The sequence below is a fragment of the Plectrocnemia conspersa genome, unplaced genomic scaffold (assembly GCF_051122295.1).
Source record: "Plectrocnemia conspersa isolate PC_06_02 unplaced genomic scaffold, ASM5112229v1 ptg000001l, whole genome shotgun sequence".
NCBI classification, from domain to species: domain Eukaryota; kingdom Metazoa; phylum Arthropoda; class Insecta; order Trichoptera; family Polycentropodidae; genus Plectrocnemia; species Plectrocnemia conspersa.
In genome coordinates, this window is record NW_028277165.1 from 1,388,557 (window position 1) to 1,409,206 (window position 20,650).

At 35.1% G+C, this 20,650-nt stretch overlaps 3 protein-coding genes across 7 annotated transcripts; 1 reads left to right on the forward strand and 2 right to left on the reverse strand.

Moving 5' to 3' along the window:
* The first annotated feature begins 1,079 nt into the window (after positions 1 to 1,079).
* LOC148238321 (queuine tRNA-ribosyltransferase accessory subunit 2) lies at positions 1,080 to 4,473 on the forward strand. The gene is made up of 6 exons (XM_088186683.1): positions 1,080 to 1,242; positions 1,301 to 1,751; positions 1,813 to 1,982; positions 2,331 to 2,551; positions 2,632 to 2,757; positions 2,824 to 4,473. The coding sequence occupies exons 1-6, from the start codon at positions 1,165 to 1,167 to the stop codon at positions 2,996 to 2,998; spliced, it is 1,221 nt and encodes a 406-aa protein (XP_088042809.1). The 5' UTR covers positions 1,080 to 1,164; the 3' UTR covers positions 2,999 to 4,473.
* A 1,062-nt stretch (positions 4,474 to 5,535) lies between these two features.
* Positions 5,536 to 14,477, reverse strand: PTP-ER (Protein tyrosine phosphatase-ERK/Enhancer of Ras1). 2 transcript variants are annotated; one of them, XM_088186668.1, is made up of 3 exons: positions 14,348 to 14,477; positions 8,591 to 13,304; positions 5,536 to 6,922 (listed from the first exon to the last, which is right to left on the reverse strand). In XM_088186668.1, the coding sequence occupies exons 2-3, from the start codon at positions 13,286 to 13,288 to the stop codon at positions 5,648 to 5,650; spliced, it is 5,973 nt and encodes a 1,990-aa protein (XP_088042794.1). In that variant the 5' UTR covers positions 13,289 to 13,304; positions 14,348 to 14,477; the 3' UTR covers positions 5,536 to 5,647. The 2 variants fall into 2 exon arrangements, with proteins under 2 accessions (XP_088042794.1, XP_088042784.1); XM_088186658.1 differs by lacking the exon at positions 14,348 to 14,477 and adding an exon at positions 14,048 to 14,282.
* A 1,845-nt stretch (positions 14,478 to 16,322) lies between these two features.
* On the reverse strand, positions 16,323 to 19,569 carry LOC148238323 (uncharacterized). 4 transcript variants are annotated; one of them, XM_088188923.1, is made up of 13 exons: positions 19,499 to 19,569; positions 19,154 to 19,429; positions 18,984 to 19,091; positions 18,821 to 18,915; positions 18,543 to 18,753; positions 18,186 to 18,320; positions 18,011 to 18,114; positions 17,820 to 17,935; positions 17,539 to 17,755; positions 17,195 to 17,470; positions 16,987 to 17,137; positions 16,703 to 16,917; positions 16,323 to 16,640 (listed from the first exon to the last, which is right to left on the reverse strand). In XM_088188923.1, the coding sequence occupies exons 2-13, from the start codon at positions 19,403 to 19,405 to the stop codon at positions 16,505 to 16,507; spliced, it is 2,016 nt and encodes a 671-aa protein (XP_088045049.1). In that variant the 5' UTR covers positions 19,406 to 19,429; positions 19,499 to 19,569; the 3' UTR covers positions 16,323 to 16,504. The 4 variants fall into 4 exon arrangements, with proteins under 4 accessions (XP_088045049.1, XP_088045058.1, XP_088045072.1 ...); XM_088188932.1 differs by having other exon boundaries at positions 19,154 to 19,437; positions 19,499 to 19,549; XM_088188946.1 differs by having other exon boundaries at positions 18,520 to 18,753; positions 19,499 to 19,547.
* Positions 19,570 to 20,650: the final 1,081 nt, after the last annotated feature.

The following is a 20,650-nucleotide window of genomic DNA, read 5'->3' on the forward strand; positions in this document are numbered from 1 at the left end:
CAGAATATTATAAAAAAAAATAGTACGGTAAAATTTCATAAACAACAGCAAAACTCCTTTGATACGGATCATATTATCAACAAATATCATCCGTAACTATTGTTACAACAGATATTTCAAATAGTTTGCACGAGGTCGTAACAACAAGTGCACAGTGTACCGATCACTATCGAAGAATTGCAGATTTGACCCTTACAATACAGTAAATGAGTATACTGAATTGTCACATTTGTCAAAAAACTGTGTGTAAAGCCCACAGAAAATAAAACAAATGCATTTCGTGTTCAGATTGCGAAAAATAAAAACATTAATATTTATAGATATAAATACGTCATTTGTATGAAGTTTTTCCTGTTCATTTTGTTATTGTAACTGTGTTGATACATAAAATTAGTAAATACATATAAATTTGAATATCTTGTTCAATATATTTTTTGTATATATGTACATACTTTTGTATAAATTGGTGTTAAAAATATTACATGATTTGTAGCCCCTCGAATGACACCTTGATAACACGTGTCACGTGTGCGGGACAACGGTCTTATCTATAACTCACTCTCTTTACTTAACATGCAGGCAACGAAAAGGAAAATAACTCACCGACCGGGCCTGGTACAGGTGCAGACCAGTAACTCTCGGGCCTTCATTTAAAGCTGTCGATTCGGCTATTTATGCTGTTCAGCCGATATTTTTTTATATTTTCAGCAATAAATTTCAATTATTATTACATGTTGACCGCAACTATGAATAGTTTAAGCGATATTTATATATATATTCTGATTTTAAATCACTTTTTTTGCATATGTATATACTACACAACACAGTAACGTTTGGATTTATTGGGCACAAAAAGGGAAAGGCTAAGTAAAAACACTTTTGCTTTTGGCAAATTAGTTTAAAGATATTTAACCATATAAATGTGACAGAGATGAGGTTATTTTATGAAAATTTTAATGGTATTGCTTAATTTGTCAATAATAATAATTGTAATTTCATTATCAATAAATATGTTTTTATTATGAATCGACATTATTTATATAAATAAAAATGCAATTAAATCATGGACACTATTTTATGCATTAAAACCTTAGCCAAACGTCAGATCTGACATTTATTTTAGCAACATAACCTAACATTATCACATTGTTAGTTGTTTACAAAATGAGACCGATTCGATCTATTTACATACAACGTTTAGGCTTAGAATTGCCCACTCCTGCATTATTACTCCACACTAAGGTATCCAAATATTAATTTTATTGATTCTTAGTACTTGAATTAACTTATTATGTATCAGGGCGCTAGTGTACCTCACATAACTCGCGAAGTATTAGAGATGATCACAAAAGAAAAGTACATATTTCAAATACCTCTATTGACAACGTCTCAAATGCAGAAAGGAATTGAAGTGCAAGGGAAAGGAATTGGTGAGTTCGCCGGAATTTCGGACTTTCCTACGATGATGACTTTTCAAGACCCAAGCGTTAGCGTGCCTCAATCGCCTATGGAAAAATACATAATGCCATTATGGACCAGAATGGGAAAGAAGCTTTACGATGCTAAAATGTATATGGATACTGTGGAGATTAACAAGCCGGACATATACGAAGTTCTAAGCGACTCGTGCTTGAATAAAGATAGCTCTAAAAAACGCGTGTCTAAATCGGCAGACAGAAGTATCGTGATGTTCGACGAATGTTTGGAGCGTCATAAGAACACTGATTTGAAAAACCATTCCTTGATTTATGGTAATGTTTGATGAGTTATGTCTATATTATTTTGTGTTGCTAAATATATATGTTTTTATAGCTGTGATTGGAGGTGGACATTGCATGAGACAACGCGAAACGTTAACAAATCATGTTTTGAAGAATATCGAAGATATCAATGGTTTTGTTTTAGATGGATTTGATTGTGATTATCCCAATTTAGAAAATGTACAATATGATTCGATAAAAACACTTGTAGAAACAGTGATCGTTAGTATGCGTTATTATATAGATATGTAATAGGAGCTTAACTCAAATAATTATTAAAAACCTAGTTGACACTTTTGGTAATGTAATGTATTCAATTTTAAAAATTATTATAAAATACTTAAATCAAACGATACATATCGGACTAGCTCCACATAGTGGACATTAAACAGATCAACGTAAAATGACAGCATATTAAGAAGACGGATGAGTAGCTCGAAAATGTTTCAAAACTCAAAGCAAGGAATTTAGTCATCATTGTCGAATATGTCAACTACCATTGATTTTACTTTAGTTTATGATACAAAAATATTAAAATGTTGATTAAAATTAATCATATTTTTAATTTAGGCTAAGCTTCCAAAAGATAAGCCTTGCATGGTATATGGCTGTTGGAACGCCGTAACATTGATCGATCTCGTATCAGCCGGTTGCGATCTATTTGATTCGAGCATGCCTTATACAGTTACCGAGAGAGGATCGGCTTTAATATTTTCGTTGGATATCAGTAAAAACATTGAAGAATCAGTCGAGGCTTGCGATCAATATGAAATAGATTTGAATTATAAAAAGTATTTGTAAATTTTTAATATATAATAGATATATTATATATAAAATATAAAATAAATTATATTGATATTTATTTTTTTAGGTACGTTGAAGATTTCAATCCAATAGTAAATAACTGTGCGTGCTTGACGTGTCAGAAATACACCAAAGCATATATAAATCATCTTCTCAACACAAAAGAAATGTTGGCAGGCGTATTGCTTATGATGTTAGTATTACAATTACCGTATTATATTTTTAGAAAAATACAGTCACAGTTGATTTTTTTTAACAGACATAATCTGCATCATTATATGGAGTTCTTCAAGATTATTAGAAAGTGTATAAAATCAGATGATTTGAACATTCTTCGCAAACTTATTGATTGTCAATATAAAACGCAGACATCGAAAGCCGAAAAAAGTAAAACGTCTGATGAGCCCGTTAAAAAATCGAAAAGAAATTTATAAAATTCTGTCTTGTAAATTTCTATATATAAAAATGTGTAAAAAAAGTTTTTTTATCTTATTTTAATATTTATTATGTACATATATGACAATTTTTACCTATTTACTTTTTGAATCGTGTTACGAATTAATTTTTTGAATTTCCGCCATTTTGAAACAGCATGGCTGATCAAGCTAACTAATTTAATCGAGATATTTAAAGCTTTATGGAAATTCGACTAAAACTACGGCAATTATTGCAGTCACAAAAATCGTTATATCTAACAAAAAATATTTTATTTCAATTTTGCTTTCTCTTTATTTTTTGAAGCGTTTTTGTAATGGAGTTCTTTAAAAAAATTAATAGCCGCCATTTTGAAACAATATGTCAAATCACGCTGGCTAACGAGATATTTACAGGATCTATTTTTAGAGCAAGTCATGTTGACATGATTAGCAAAATTACGGTAGTTATCTGGTCCTAAAAAACCATTATATCCCATATATATATTAGCAGTGAATTCATATGTTTAATAAAAATGTATCGGTAAGACTATTTGTTTACAAACAGATGATTCGGTTCGCGGTATAATTAACAAATACCTACATTACAATATAAGAATAAACTTTGGTGGCGGTAATGACGGGTGGTAATTAAATACAGATTGAGCTGCTGCAGTAGTATTTTATTAAGATATAGTTACATTTACATATGGTTTAATACGTAGCTGCACGAGGCAGCACCGGCCGTTACGAGCCCGCCCAAGTTCGCCAAGAAAGTGTGATTCCCCCCAACTCCTTCGTCACGCCAGTGTTACCAGAGTGCCGCTAAGGTTTGGCCGTAGTAAATTTGTATATATATTATATAAATAAGTGGGCCCCCACAAAACGAAACAGATCACCGAATTATTGCTTATTTTTATATATAATACACATTTAGGACAATTTTTCTACCACCTTTATAATCCACCGTCTTCACTATTCTGTCGATGAAGTGGATACCTTCATTTCCGGAATATATGGAGCAGCCCCAGATCTGGATTTCAGTTGCCTGGAGATATTTTTCGCTGTATCTCTCCCCACCTCAACGACCCGTATAAATTAATTTTATTCATCAAAGGGCGTCACTCTTCCCTAATCCAGAACAGCAAATTTTCTGTCAGCTGGTCCACTTCATTCGACAATAACGGTATTTTTGGTAGATATAAGTCTGCTGTCCATATTTATATCTTTACAAAATGTTTCGCAAATACTCGCGTATCTCACGTAAACAAATTTGCAGTATTACTCCATCTTCACTACGGGTAGTAATTTTTATCCTTAACCCGATTTATTACAAATATTAAAAAAAATTAACTGATGACCGGATACAAACTTTACTTACTTGATTTTCTTATTCAAACTAAATTGTGGACAATTTGGCATTATCATTTTTATGATATCATATTTTCTATATAAAAGAATCGCAGCGTGAAATAAATACAAAATAAACTTTAAAACGGTTTTTATTTATCTAATACTGTTTTTTTTATTATACAAAGAAAAATACATACAATATTTTCTCTTACGCACTAAGACAAAATAGTTATTATAGAAATATTTTGGTGTTATCATTTAATTATACAAGTTTATAATATATGATAGTAAAATTTACGATAAATATTACAATAAAAAATACACATGTATATATATAAATATGTATATATACACACGCACAATCATCGACACGTATATAATAATTATAAATACGTGTCCTTTTTTTCGATAACGTTATGTAATACATGTTTTTATTTTTAATCAAAAAACATTACACCGAGGAAAAACACATCAAAGAATCGATAATAAATAAACCTATGGAACTTTCACCATGATAAAAACATTTACATACTTTTTAATGTCATGATTATATCAAAGTTTAAAAAAACGCTCTCACGCGCATTACTCATACAAAAAAATTCAATAATAAACCTTATGTATATATATATATATATATTTGTTTATATAAGTCTTAAGATTTATATGTACAATACGATTAATCACACAGTATACATATATATATATATAATTTTTTAATTTGACAATGTTCAATGTTTTGAAACGATCAAATGGAATGAATTTTCGATTTTAAACGACAGTGGATATCAACATTTCATGCTTCTCCCAATCATTTCTTTAATAAATAATATTTATAAAATACACAGTGAGCCAAAAAATCAATCTTACACGACCCACTTTGTATACATACATAAACTAATTATAAAATAAAAAACAATCATAAATCAAAGAGAGAGAAAAACAAATTGTAATAAATAACTTATATGTAAATACATAAATCAATAGATGACAACTAACAATAATAGCGCAGGTTTATTGGTAATATATTTGTACTAACATTTCAGGATAAAATTATAATCGTTATGAGTTTCAACGGTGAAATTGAAACAAAACAATACACTTGGTCCATAGACGGGCATCTATGTATATTTCCCCAATTTCAGTTTAGGTAACGTTGGATTACATATAATAAAATTTTATATAAAACTGTTCAAAAAATCTTAAAATTTTCACATTCATTTCAGAAGTTTTAACAAGACGTATAATAAATTAAAAAATGTCACGATGGTAGATATTTTAAGTAACGATGCACGACTTTCACAAGTCGTTAACACTGATCTAATCGACGTCCGGCAATCCGAGATCTTCGTACAAGCACAAAACTTTATGTATCAGTTCGTATTGTTCAGAGTTTTGCACCATCCCGCCCCGATTCAGCCTCATATTGCACACTATACCTAAGATATCGACCTTCTCGTCGACCTTCATCTGCTTAATGCCGTTCAGTACTGCGATTAAACATCCAGTTCTGCCGATTCCCGCCGAACAGTGAACGATCATCGGCGGCATTTCTACCAAAACGTCCGGCTTTCCTCGATCGGCGCTCCTCTTCCTAGCTTCTTCGTTCTTAGATTCCATAAAAAGCGACTTGCTCGTCACGATCTTGCAAGAATCGATAGCACCCGTAGATTCCCGTCTGTGTAGATCGTGCTTCGGCTTCGGTAGATCCAACTTACTCGCCAAAGAGTTTTTCCGCACTTTGCCGCGCACGTGTTCATCTTGCTGCCTCGAGACCTCGTCGAAGAAAGCTTTAGCCGTATGAAAAGCCGACAATCGCCTCTCCCTCGAGGAATTCTCCAAATCGGAATCGATCTTCGAGCGGGGCTTATCGCCGAAATCGATCAAACGATTCTGCAACACGTCCAAGCTCAAATCCAATAATGCAGTTACGTCCTTAGGGCACTTATGATCGGCCCAATTGTCGAACCAATAATGATACACCATCAAATGATCGGTTTTCATATCTTTACCGTTCTTATCGTCCGGTGCCGTGACGGAAACTTTAAATCTATCCGAATTGATATTTTCTTCGGCGTTATCTTTCAAGTATTTATTTCTATACTCGACGAACAACTTCCTTATTGTATAACCCGTTCTATTGATAATTCCGACGTTCTTCACCCTGAACGTATTCACGTCTTCCAAATTTTCAATTTCCACAATCGGTTCAGGTTCGATATCCGAGAAGAACACGCCTCCGCCGCAAGAGGAAGAATAACTCGAGTTCGATACTCTTTTGAAGACCATCTCTTCGTTTAATTCCATGGGAAAATACTTCTCGCACTTTTGTCGACCGTTCTCCAATATGTTCGTCAGCATTATGATCTTTTGAATACTGATCTCTTTGTTGTCCTTGAACTTTCTGGGTGTGTACTCTTGCTGGATTTTGGTTCTCGCTTGCGGCGATCCAAAGTGTCTTTCTTCGTTCGTCTTTGTGCATCCGTCTTTGTGGAACTGGCAACCATTTTGATACACCATCAACCAAAAATCGTAAATGGTGTTTTGTAGCGGCCCTTGAGTGGCGATGTAAGAATTTTTAGCTGACTCATACCCCTATGGAAATTTTAAAGAAGTTTTAGTTTGCATGGTTTTTGAATATTTTAGTTTTTTATTAACATTTTTTATAAATATATTTAAATTAGTTTTTTTTAATATTTTTGTAACAAAAGAGTATCAAGTCTTTGTGAAATACATCTATTAAAAACTAAATTGAAATGCATATGAGAAACTAGAGCAGGAAAACTTTTTTTGAATAATATTTTATACAGCTTCGAAAATCGCTATTACTTTTAAAGTAAGCAAGAGTTCAGTTTCATGTTTTGTTTCAATGTATGCAAAAGTTACAACTCAATAGTCAGGGATGTCATAAAAGGAGGGGGGGGGGGGGGCAGGTGGAGACATTTGAGACGAAAATATAATATAACTGATAGGCGCTAATAAAATTATATGCTGCTTTAAAATGAATATGAAATGCAATTTGACAGTTGCAAAACAGCTGTTCAAACCCATACCTAACCTAATGAAAGTTCTAAAATTAATTATAGTTATAGAACTTTCATTAGGTCATGTCCAAAATACAATACAAACTAAGCAAAGTCATCTCTCAGGAGAAAAAAATAAACGGAAGAAGAAATACAGACAGACATATTGAATTAGGAAAAATATTGTGTCAAGTTGTAACGTCATTCTTAAATTCGGATCAAAATATTTCGTTATACTGAGATCAATCTTCGTCACAATGAAAACAGTTTGTATAAAAGTTTTTCGGCGACAAATTGAAGATTCGTTATACTGAAAATTTCGTTATTTCGATATTCGTTACAAAGAGATTTTACTGTATACAATTTTTGTTTTTGTTAGTGAAGTGTGTGTGACGACCACAGGTGTCACCATATTCAAATAATTTATCGCTCTGCGTCCTACATACAATTAAATAGATTCGTTGAATTATTTATGGGGTGTTCAATGTTCTGACCAACATTCGCTCTTACCCAACATGTTCAAGCATATTTATAAATGTTAAAATATTTTTTTTAATTCACATAATCGCCCTATATTTTTATTCTAATCATTTGATATTAATTCTGATCCTGAATAATATAATAATGACACGACATGGATGCCGTACATATACGCTGGTCGATCTTTCACTGTTTTGAGGTACGCCTGATAGTTATATATTTACATATATAACTAAAGAAATAATTTAATACAAAACTAATAATTTTCATAGAAGATAATAAATGAACATAACAAAAATTATTATATGTTAATTTTATAAAAAATATTGAGAGCCTCTGAATTGATATAAAAAAATCCACAAAATCTGAATAATATATAAAAAAAGATGTAAAATAAATTAACGAAATATAATAATACAATAGTGTTAAAATAAATTATTAAAACATACTAATACAAAAAAGTAGTAAAATAATTATAGAAAAATATATATTAACTCACTTCCAGGTATATACTAACAAATTAACTTGCTACTCAAAGGGTTAATAAAATTCTGACCGAGATGATTTTTATTCTGACTCAATTGATTTAAATTCTGACCATTTAATTTGTTGCCAATGAAAATATCGATATTCCGGTTTTTATGTAATAAGCTTCGGTTTGATTTTAGTCAAATTCATTTGGTCCATAACGATCATTGACTGACTCAAGATGCCACTCAAAGATTCAAGATTTTTTAACTAAATAATTAACTAAAAATACCTTAATATAATTGGCATTGATGTATCCTTCATCGCTCTCTCCCGGCTCCGCCCTCAAAATAACTCTGGAATGTTCGTTCGGCAGGATTGTTTTGTACCTATTCTTCGGATGCGAGCCAAAAACCATGGGTTTCTCCTGGAAGTTTGTCGGCAGATCCCAAAACTCTTGATGCAAATTCCTCAGCAACGATTTCTGATACTCGGAGAAAGGCAAAACGGGTTCGGGCAAAAGCCTCTGAGGATTATGCTCTCCTTCGTTGCAATCGCTCGAGCAGGAACTCTTATCGATCGTCAGACTCCTCATTTGAGCGTTAATATTATCGATTTCGGTATTCTCCACCGCCCTCTTCGCCATCAACGGACACTCGGTCTTAGAATACCCGTCTTGAAACACAGAATTGAGATCTTTTAGCTGCTGCCTCGACAATACGTTAGAAGCGTTTTGCAGATGCTGTATGTTGGCTAGGTACAATTTAAAATCAGCGGAAGTCGAATGCGGACTCAACGGTTTGGTCGTTATATTCTTTATAGGTCCGCCGGCTGGAAACCCAGCGTTTTCGATATGTTGCCTATCGCCGAACGCGTATATAATCTCGTTTTCTTGATCTCCGCATATATACGTCAAGTTCTGCACTCCGGTTTCTATATTATCTAAAGAGTCCGACGGACGACAATTGGACCATAAGTTATCGTGAGAGCCAAACGAATACACGCTATCTACGTTTTTGCATTGGAACATCTTGGATCTGTACGATTTTGAGAATAAATTCTCGGTGCTGAGCGATTTTCTGTGCTTCTCTTTGTGATGAGCGTCGCCTTCGTTGAAATTTTTCATGTTCGACTGTAAGACCGATTCGTCGATTTCTAAATCTCGCGGCACGTCCGATCCTTGAACTTGATAGTTAGTCGGATTGATGTTCAACGTTAACGACGTATTCGAACTCCTCCGCTCGAGCAATCCCTTCTTTTGATTATCTATGCTCTGGTTGCTGTTGTACCTGCTCAACCCGCTGCCTTCTAAATTATAATTCGATACACTAAGGACCCTGTTATTATCAAATTGTGCATTTGAACCACTAATATTAAGCGTCAGAGACGTGTTGGAGCTGCGCCTCTCCAGCAGCCCCTTTTTCTCTCCTACTTTGGTTTCGCTGTGTATATTTAAAGAACTGTTACTCGTGCATCTGTTCAGATTCGAGCCGGAACTCTGCAAGTTCAGAGTCAAGCTCGTGTTAGATCCTCTGCGTTGCAGAAGACATTTTTTGGTCGCGCCCGTACTTTGATTTTCATGATTTATTAAATTGTAATGCGAGCCTTGCAAGTTGCAATGAGAGCTGCTGTACATTCTTCCGTGCTGAGGCGTACAATCCAAATTGAGCGTTAGAGACGTATTGGAATTCCTGCGCTCTAAGATGTTCTTCTTTTGCCTGTTATCGGTGTTCAAACTAAAATTCGAAGCACTGTTCTTAATGTTCGCCAAACTGTGATTCGAAGCGCCGAAACTAGCGAGTGATAGATTAGATCCTTGCAAGGACAGAGTCGAATACTTCAAACTGGATCCGGCCGTTTCTAAGTTGATGGTTAAGCTCTGATTAGAGCCTCGCCTTTGAAGTAGCGTTTTTTTAGACAGTTTACCTTCAGGTTCTATATCAAAATCATTCGAAGGAACACCTTCGGGTAGCGTTTTCAAATTAGTGCTGGACACGCTCAAGTTTTGTTTAAAGTTTAACAAATTAGAACCCAACATGTTGCTATCGCACGGCTTTTGAAGCAAGGTTAATCTATTCTCTGACGATTGAGGCGCAAGTTGCTGCTTGTTAGCATAATCGACCATGTTTTCGTCGAAAGAACCCATCCGTCTATTGAAATTAGTCGCATTAGTGTTGATGTTTCTGCTCATGGGGAATTTCGAAGCTTGAAACAGCATGAGATTCGCGTGATTCTCTCTCAAAAATATGCCACTATCTATGAAACTCGAGGGGCATTTTACGTTCATGTAAATCTTTCTTCCTTGTTGATTCTCTTGACATATCCTTGGCACGATCTCGTTCAGGTTACTGGCGTAATTGCCGGATACATAATGACTAGCCTTGAGTTTTCCTCCTTTTTGGGTCAACGCTCTTTTCAGCTGTCTCTTGGGAGTGTTCGGAACCGATATAGAATTTTGAGGGACCTGAAGCGTATTAGTTTGAGGCAGCGACAGATTTAGCGTCTCCGAAGAATCTAACGACGTCGCCTTGATCTTTAGAGTCGGCGTCTTCGGCGTCATGCGTTTCTCGCCCGATTCCAAGCATTCGTATCCGGACAGCTCTTTCTCGAGTTCAGCGTCGCGTTTACTGATATCTATAGTTAAATTTCTCTTGTTCTTATTACCTTTAGTCGCACCGTCGTCGGCGGTGTCGAATTCTTTCGGTGAAAATCTAGGTTGCATTTCGTTGAAAGCGATTATCGGAGTGTTCTCTGTGAAATAATTAGTTGCGGAATCGACGACATCCGTTAACGACGCGGTTTCGTCGACCGCTGTGCCTTTATAATCGTCTAAAGTATCATCGGAGCTGACGCACGAAGAATAACTCTGATGTTCGTTATTATTAAAACTAAAATACGTGACTTGATCTTTGGATGTGAATTTCTCGACGTATTCGTGTTCGCGATCGGGCGACGAGATTTTTTCCACTTCGCAAGAATCGTATATATTCTCTTGCCGCAAATGCTTAACCATCGAAATACCCAAGTTCTGTTCGATAAACTTAGCGTTGTCCGAATCCAACGATATAGATTTTAACCGTTGCCTGCGGTAATTGGCACTAGAACCTCCGGGATACGTCACAGTTAGATTGTCTTGAATGTCTTCGCTCGTCACCGTTTGAACCGGCGAATTGGCAAGATCTTCAGTATCAGTCTTATCTGCGATTTGAGTGACGTCTTCGTCGCCGCTCTCGTCCGCATCTCCAACTAGGCTGGAAATTATATTTATATTTACATTTGCGTCTAGATTATATATTAATTCGTTACTGCAGATATCCTCCGAGCTCTCCTCCGACTGCTGATCCTTTTCCGAATCGGTCTTTTCACTGGAAGCGCTCGATTCGATCGAATCTACCCGGGCGTTTGATTCTTTGCTTTCGAAGAGATTGTCGAACTTGTTATTGTTATCGCCTATGCTCTTATTTTCGTTACAGTGCAAACTAGATTCGTTCTTATCAAAACTGAAATAGTTTCCGTTGCCGTGATCTATTATTAGAGGACTTTGCGTGGTTTTGTACGGTTCGCTATAGACGAATCTAGGCGACGGCGGTTTCTCGGCGCCGAGAACCTTCGGCGAAGCGTTTCTGCTCTGATTTTCGGCGAAATATTTGGGGGATTTAGATTCGGAGCCGCCGAAAAACTTGGGAGATTTCATATCGGGCGAGGCGAAAAAACTAGGGGAAAAATTAAATCTAGGACTAGGGTTGTTCTCCTTTTCGGCCAAACGCGGAGAGTTTTGCATTTCGATCTTTTCAGTGCAAGCGCTCGGATTCGTCGATTCGCTTTTGGTGCAAATACGAAGCCCGGTGTTCAACGAACCGAATTTCCTGACAGCTGTTAACTTTTCCGATACGGATTTAGCTTCGCAACTCTGCTGATGGTGAAGCTCTAAAGATTTGGTTTTGACCGTACCGGCGTTTTTATCGAAAACGTTGTGTACGTCAGTGGTCAAAGGCTGCACTCGCACTTCCACCACCGGGCTCGAATTACCCGAATTACTATTCCTAATATCTGCCAAATCACTCAAGCGGTCCATAGGAGATTCGTTCTTAAAAAAGCACGGAGATCTCTCGTCTTTTTCGAGCGACGGCGATCTAGTCGCGCTATATTTTCTCGACGATCCTTCCCCCACTGACGTATCTTTGCGCAGATCTGAATCGCAAAAGCTGAACGCTCTCGGTACGTTAATATTATATCCCCTCCAATCCAAAGGCGGTTTCCTATGCATGATCCACTGTTGCTCGGTTAAGGCTATTTTAAACTTGCCGAATTTACTATCACTATCTCTGCTGCTCCTAGGCTGATTGACGCTCTCGTCCGGAAACACGAATTTGGCTTCGGAAGCTCTCGGCCTCGACGTCGCGTTAGGAGTGGAATTTCCGCTAGTGTCGCTTCTCTTGGAGTCGTCGCCTCCGTCCGTCTCCGGCAATTTCGGACTGCTGCCTCCGTTGTTGTTCATCTTCAATATCGTCGGACTCGTGTTCCTCATGCTGTCCAATTCGTCAATATATTTGAAATCAGCGGTGTCGTTAAGGATGCTCGGCAGTTTGAATTTAAAATCGTCGACTTCTTCTTTGCGGTTCTCGTCGACGTCGTCGACTACGATCTTGAACTGGCTACTGGTCGAACTGGGCTCCATTATGCGCAACAGCTGACATTCCGTGGCCGGGTTCCGGCCGCTTTTGTCATACTGCTTTTTCGGCGACGAGCATGATAAATGCGCCCGCAGCCAAATGATGAGAATTATCAACACGAAAAGAATTCCGAGCAGAGTCACCGCCAGAAAAGTGGCCGGCAAGACAATGTCCGGAACGGAGGGGTGCAACCTTTCATATGTGACGCCAATCGTCGAATCATGAGTGCGGTCGTGCGTCAGACGATCTCGAAACTGCGAAAGCTCTTCTTTGTCGGGTGGCAGTGGTTCCACTTTGTTCGGCTGCACGCGTTCCATGGCTACGTGCTTACATCTGAAAGTAGAAAACAAAGATAAATTACAATTTAAGTTGAGCTAACAAAACATAGTGAAAAAATACAAATTTAAGGATAATATTTCACTAAAGAGACGCAGAGCTAAACAATAACGCGATTGGTTCTATATTAGCCTTCTCTCCCTTTCACCTGAGAAAATGATTTTACCACTGTAGTCTGTTTTCTGAATGAAGCCCATTTGAATGACTTGATAAAATTTCCAATATTTTATTTCGTTAGTTACTCACGGATACTTGTATCAATTAATTACAAAAAACCCATACCTGACTATGGAGCATAGTGTTTTTCAGTTTTTATCGTATCTGGGAGATTAGGTTTTCTTAGATTTTCCTAATCTCTCGAATGAATAATCAGATAAAATCATTGATTAACTATAAATATATATAAAATGAATAATAATTAATGAAATAGATGTCACTGATTTGATTTTGATTTCAGTCTGATTTACAATGAAATAATTAATAAATTAAGGCTCGACTATGTGAAATTTGAATCAATATTAAATTTTGTCTTAGAGCAAAAAATGTGAATAGTTTTATTAAATATTTTAACATTAGCTTCTAATTGTTAAGTTAAAGTTGTTAAAGGTTAATAAAGTAACAAATATTTACATTAACGTCAAACGTCATCATCGATCGCATGCTAGTTTATCTAGAGATTAAAGGCAGATCGAAGACCTTTGGCAAAAACGTCAGAACGGAGAATTGTAGGAGAAACTCACTTTGAAGTCCAGCCCTCAAATAGCGCCGCATGACACATCCATTCGGAGAAACGTCAAAAAGTACAAATACACATCGGAGGTGTGACGAGCGGCTATTTTTAATTGCGTTTCCTCGCGGCAATAACACCGTTAATTGTCGCCATTCACCGATTTACAACAAAACAAACGTGAAAAATGAAAAATAATTCCCCCCCTCGATTGCGACTCGACGCCGTATTTGTATCCGACCAAATATAGTAAACGTGCGACCCGAGCGATTTTAAGTCGCCGCGGGCAAAATCAAAATCAATTCAAAATCACCTGGAAGACGACTGTTAGTTGTTGTCGAATAAATAACATAAAATATCCATTCGGAGAATAATTGTCCAACCATCTCGGCTTGGCCGGTGTCAGCACAATGCGCATGCCTGCGATCAGAATGCTCAACTGTGGGCCGTGCTCAAAATTTGTAAATTAATCTTCGTGACTTATAACCATCATTCTGAACGAGTGTAAAATTATCCTAAACAAACACAATCAAATCAAAATTTGTTTAATTCGTTTACCTAGTTTTCTTCCAAAAAATAATAGGTATCTCAAATTTCAACGTATGTTGATTGCTACTAGTTTTTTGCACTTTGTGTAGTGTATATGCGATTAATTTATTAAACAATTTTATATTATTGAATAAATTTTCAATTTATTATATATACCCATTTTAGGAGGAGAGTAAAGTAATCGAAATTATTGTATTGTTTTTTTGCAATTGTGGAAGTAAACATAAACAACATAATCGTAACAATTGTCGAATTGTGAACAATACAGGATACTTGAAAAAATTCACCGAAATGTCTTTTTTTATTTATTAATTTATTATGTTCCAACTGTCTAAATAGCCCGAAACGTTACACTAAACAATTTAATACTATTAGCGTTTTACGCCTTATCTCGATTCTCGGCAACAGAGTTTTAGATGAACTGGAATTCTGGACAGAGGAAATAGGCCACTGGGGCATCGCAGGCCCTGGATAAAAGGTATATACATACGCAGTCGCAAACCTTTTTATCGTTCGCATACACATACACATTGTTAGCATATTTTCACTGTATAACATTCGTTAAGCCAAGTGTCTATTGAAATCTATTGGATTATCGCTCATTTTATATTGATATAATTTACGTATACATGAACAATTTTGTAATTTCATCTTATTTTAACAATTTTCGATATAATATAGATATTCACAAATATAATCATAATAAATCTGATTCTGTATAATTATCTCATTTCAGTGTCGCCTCGATTATTATATGTTCCTAGAAACATCCTAGTCTAATTGCTCACTTATTTTATTATATTATTTGTTTTTACAAATTTAAATATATTGACGTCAAATAAATCAATCAATTCTTACATAAGAAGCTTTTTTCGGGCTGGTCTGTCCTCTTCTGTTCATTACAAACGACCAGCCTACTTTATGTTGTACAACATTTGGGCTTCCAAACAAATCATATACCACGTGGTGGCACCGCAATCTCCAGACTCCACTTTATTTTACCGCGGCGAATATATGCCGCAAAAGTTTTAGTTCGAAGCGCCAATAATATATCCTCCGCCTCCATAGCTCCATCGCATCAGCCCCACGGTACTCTCCTCTAACAATATTTTTACGAACTTCTGATATGAGAGTATTAGTCAAAGTATATTCAAACAGAATTTTGGTCAACAGGTAGGCGCAAAAACAAGTATTACTTCTCAGAAGTCAAAAATCCACGTCAAAAGCAATAAAATCGTGCCATCGCATTAAGAACGCTCGTTAGCGTGCATTCCCACTGCGGCGACGCTAGCATGATTTTATTGCATTTGATGTGGATTTTTGGCTACTGCGAGTGGATAACTGTTTCTTGCACCCTCCTATTGGTCAAAATTCGGTTTATATATACTTTATTCGATTCCCACTTATTGTAAGTCATAATATTGTTATAAGGTCTTAATATGAACGCTAGATAACCGAGCGACAGCACCAATTTATTGCTTTTGACGTGGACTCTAAACGGATACGTCATTTGGTAGTCATCTAAAATGGCGTCATTGTTTAAGTTCATGTGATAATTTCTTATATCGGCTTTTATGTCTATTCTTGTAGTGATATATTGCATTACTTCCAATAACAGAATTTAATCGTATTTGCAAATAATTTGTTTTTTTATTTAAAAAGTTACGTTATTCTCATATAAAATTGTATATAAAGTCTGAAAAGTTTATATTAAGGTATTTTCACAAAACTCACACAGATTTTTCTCGTTTCTTATTTTTATTTAAAAAATAAAATTAAAATGAAATATTTAGATTTTTTGCATCCAATGTACAGTGATGCCAGAACGTTTAACAAGTTTAATGAGTACAAATTAATACAGAATTTTAGCATAAAACATAATTATACTTGTAGATTGATACAAATTATCATTCAACTTAATTTAAACTGCATTTTTTTTATCAAAAACAGTATTAGCAATTGCTAAATACTCCAAAATCAACATTTCAGCTCGCTTTTTGCAAGACTCGTGAACTGATGACTCTTCGGAAATCAGCTGATCTATTTTTTTACGCCACCTAAAATTACATAATGTTTTATCAATTTATTTACAACAATTTTAAGTTTTTATTTTGTATACTTTGAATTTTGATCTTTCCAATCGTCTAACTGCTCTTTGAGTTCGTGGAGTGACGTTTGCTCCTTACTCTTCAAATTCATCGCATTATTGACGTTAATCTGTGCATGCTCTCTTTTCTTGTTCAACATTGCAATATGTGACTGCTTCTCTTTTATGCTGTTCTCCAACGTTTCCTGCGTATTCTTCAGCGTTACAGTGTGATCTTTAAGTACTTTCTATAAAATAAGAATAAATCAATCATATCGAGATAAATTCAAATAGTATACTTATCAGTAAAATATTACAATCTGTGTGTTAAGTTGACATTGGTTAATTTTCTTATGATCTTCTCGATCCATGATTTCCTGCAATTCAGACTCGGCTTGCACTATGAGTTCTTTTAATTCCTCGTTGGTTTTTTGAATGGTGTCGATTGGACCAGGAGTCAGAAGTTCTCTATTAAAAATATATATTTTAGTGTGAAGAATGAAATATATTCTATACACGAATTACCTTTCCATTATAGAGTAACTAGTGAAAGATCTACCGGCGATGACTCCGACATTGGCAACTTTGACGTTAAAGGCTATGCTAAGATTTAAGGCTTTGTTCTGCGTGTTCGCCAAACTTATATCTTTACTGTAAACGATCTTTGATAATTCTGTTAGCAAGTTTTCTTTCGAATTTATGATCTCTTGGGACAACTTGATTTGATGCAAATTCTTATCTCGTTCGTTTGCGGTCATGTTTATCGTAGTTAGATTATGTTCGATCCTTTTAATCTCAACTCTAAAAAGTTACTAAATGTAATATAATATAAAAAGCCTTGGTTTTGATCGCATTATAAAATATCTCACCCCAATTCTTTCGTATCGTTAACGGCCTTATTCAATACTCGCTTTCTTTCGTCTTGGTTTTCTTTAAGTTCAGTGATTTGAGAATTTAATTTGTGAAAGCGTCGATCTAGAGAAGCAGTCTTATCTTTAATGGAAGCGAGATCAGAGTCGCCTTTCTCTACTCTACTCTTCACGTCTTCCATGCGCATCATCAGCTTATTCTTATTATTTTTAAGATCTGCAATCGTTTAAAATTAATAAAGGAATGCCGTAAAATATTCAATAGTCACTCTGTAAAATACCTAGAAATTCCTTCTCGTGTTCTGCAAACTCTTCTTCGGAAAAATTTTGCAGTTTCTTGAATTCACAGAGATATTTATCTACTATGGATTCAAAATCTTCTTCGTCCTCCTGAAACCTACATTACATTCGAATATAATTAATAAAAGTATCAATGTATATTATATTATACGATCGACTTTGGTGTGCTAACATTTTCCACGCTTTGAAGTAGTATTGGTGTCTTAGAGCCAAGAGTTGACCTTTTTCATCGGTTCCGTATAATCTGTTCATATCCATGTTGAGAGCAATCGTATCCTATTATGTAATAAAATTGACATTAAAAAAGATGACGTTTATAATAACGGATCAAATCCATAAGCACTCACTTTAACTTCAGCCAAGTCCACCAAATATGATAAAAATGCTAAAACGTGCTGATAAGTGTGCATCGTATTTACGGACTTTAACCAAGATTTGGCCATAACTCCGGGATATAAAAGCTTACGAGCAACGATCGGTAGCTAAAAGCGTAGATAAATTAGACACGTTTATAATTTATTTAAAAATGTTGTTCAGAATGTTCTTAGATCAGATAGTCCCGAAAATTAAAATATTTACATGACATTTTTTTATAAACATCCGTATTGCAGATATTGCAGATAAAAACGTTCAAAAAGTGAAAGAGAACATTTTATATTATATATCGGATATATCTAAGACCTTTTGTTGATATGATGAACAACCTTTTCTATATAGTTAGTGTTGTTGACTTGAAATCTTGTACCGCCAAATTTGCTTAGCAAATAGTTGGTAACGTCTAGAAACAGTTTAATTGTAATTGGCTTCAAAGGTGCTTGACTTCCAGATAGACAAGAGCTAATACAAGAGTCTTCCCTCAACTTTGCAACAATTCTGCTCGCCGTCGCTTGCTGCCATTCACCTTTTGTGACCATTCTACAACATACATATAAAATCTGTTAAATATATAATTTAAAAATATTTCAATAAATTAAAAAGTAACCTTTTATCTTTAATAGGCACTGCACATAACGCTTGCTTGAGCATATGTAACGGGCTTTCGTTTCTTTCACATGACGGCGTGCGAACACTACTGTGCTACAAATACAAAATAAACAGTACATATTACTTTAAATACAACAAGTTATTTTCCACAAATAACTTACTCTATAACTATTGATGGACAACGCCGACATGGGAGTCTGCAAATAGTCTGGTGGCAAACGAGAATTGGGCGTCTCCCAATTGGAGGATATCGCCGAGCGCGGTCGAAACTAAAACGTATGAAAAAGTGTATTTAATGAGATGTTACGAACCTAACGAAAGTATCGCTTACGCTAGAACCGGATCGCTGCACCGAATCGCCACGGGGTCTCTGATACGTAGCGATGGTGTTCCTAGCCGATTCGGCACTTCTCGATATGCGTCGAACGGCTTTCACGGCCGAATGAGAATCCAGCAGTCTAACGCCGGAAATTCTATCTGCAGAAATATTTCGTAATGGTTTTGGTATGCCGGATTTCGACAAGCGCTTCTCGAGTTCATGGTTGCGAACTGCCGACGAACGCGATTTTCGAACTGGATTCATTTCCGAGAGAGTAACGATCGTTTTCTGTAAAACTTATAACATAGTATACTTAAATCTAAATTATTAATCACGACAATAAAACGTTAAACTCACACTTAATCAACGATAGCCAGCCGGTAACGTTTCAAACAAACACAGCTATACCGTTTTTTGGCCCAAACAACAAATTTAATGCACAATAAATTATTTCTAATTGCCATAAATAACTATAAAACTTTAATATAAGAACTATTCCCTCTCTCTAGCAAAAGCTAAAATGACGTATCTAATTATTAACAAAAAATTCCTGAGTTATACCTCAAAAAAATCTATCCCGAAAATATTTTTTAAAATATCGGAATTCATTTTCACCGATAGATATATATTTTTACCAGTAAAAATATAATTTATCAGGTAGGTGCTAGTATAATTAAATGATTTAAACCTTTCCATATTCATTTACAGACTTATCATTATTTATTAACAAGCGGTGCATAAATGATTATATTTTACTGTAAATGAAATTATATGCTGTTCTAAAATGTCTCTGTAATTAAATATAACAATATTGCAACATGTAAATTTGCTGTTCAAACCCAAACCTAACCTACACGAATTAACCAAACCCAACTTGACCTAATGAAAGCTCTAAAACTAATTACAATTTTTTTATGTGACAATGTTTGACTCTTTCATTTTTGCCCCTTTAAGAAACATTTGCAAAAGAAAATTTAGCCTTCGGAAATAGAAAAGTTATACAGCATCTGATATAAATGATGACTGGATGAACCTCTTCATACTAGATTTAGAACATTTTAACTTTTTTTCATCACTAACGCGACTATGACTATACTATAATACGAATATATAAAAAGTTTATTAGTTTTAAATCTAACATGATTCAATTATATATGTAACTATCTACTTATGTGAATTACCAAATAATGATAATAAATATTTTTTAAAAGTGTGTTTTACTTACCTCGTTGCTTTCAGTATCACTTATGATAATTTAATCAAGTAATAACGTTTCATTGTAATCCCAAAATGTCTATAAATCCGTAATGTTTCGCAATTCTTTGAAAAGCAATGGACCTTTATTTGTTTACGAAGTCTTTACTTTTTACTTTCCATTATATAGGACAATTTCTATACAACGATATAAGTGTAGCGTATGTGGTTCTTGGGGCTACGTAATTAAACGACCTTTTTATAGAGCTGGCGAGGACCTGGGGTGTTAGACCGTTGTTATATATTGATGAAAAA

Bases quoted from the DNA above. Each gene is read 5' to 3' on its own strand.
- LOC148238321 (XM_088186683.1), top strand. From the start codon at position 1,165: ATGAGACCGATTCGATCTATTTACATACAACGTTTAGGCTTAGAATTG. The intron at 1,243-1,300 runs GTATCCAAATAT...ATTATGTATCAG, and splicing joins CATTATTACTCCACACTAAG to GGCGCTAGTGTACCTCACAT. The intron at 1,983-2,330 runs GTTAGTATGCGT...TTTTTAATTTAG, and splicing joins CACTTGTAGAAACAGTGATC to GCTAAGCTTCCAAAAGATAA.
- PTP-ER (XM_088186658.1), bottom strand. From the start codon at position 14,085: ATGTGTCATGCGGCGCTATTTGAGGGCTGGACTTCAAA. The intron at 13,305-14,047 runs GTGAGTTTCTCC...TTCTACTTTCAG, and splicing joins TTTGAGGGCTGGACTTCAAA to ATGTAAGCACGTAGCCATGG. The intron at 6,923-8,590 runs GTATTTTTAGTT...AAATTTCCATAG, and splicing joins TCAATGCCAATTATATTAAG to GGGTATGAGTCAGCTAAAAA.
- LOC148238323 (XM_088188923.1), bottom strand. From the start codon at position 19,405: ATGAATCCAGTTCGAAAATCGCGTTCGTCGGCAGTTCGCAACCATGAA. The intron at 18,754-18,820 runs GTTACTTTTTAA...TGTATGTTGTAG, and splicing joins GTGCCTATTAAAGATAAAAG to AATGGTCACAAAAGGTGAAT. The intron at 16,641-16,702 runs GTATACAAAATA...ATGTAATTTTAG, and splicing joins TGGAAAGATCAAAATTCAAA to GTGGCGTAAAAAAATAGATC.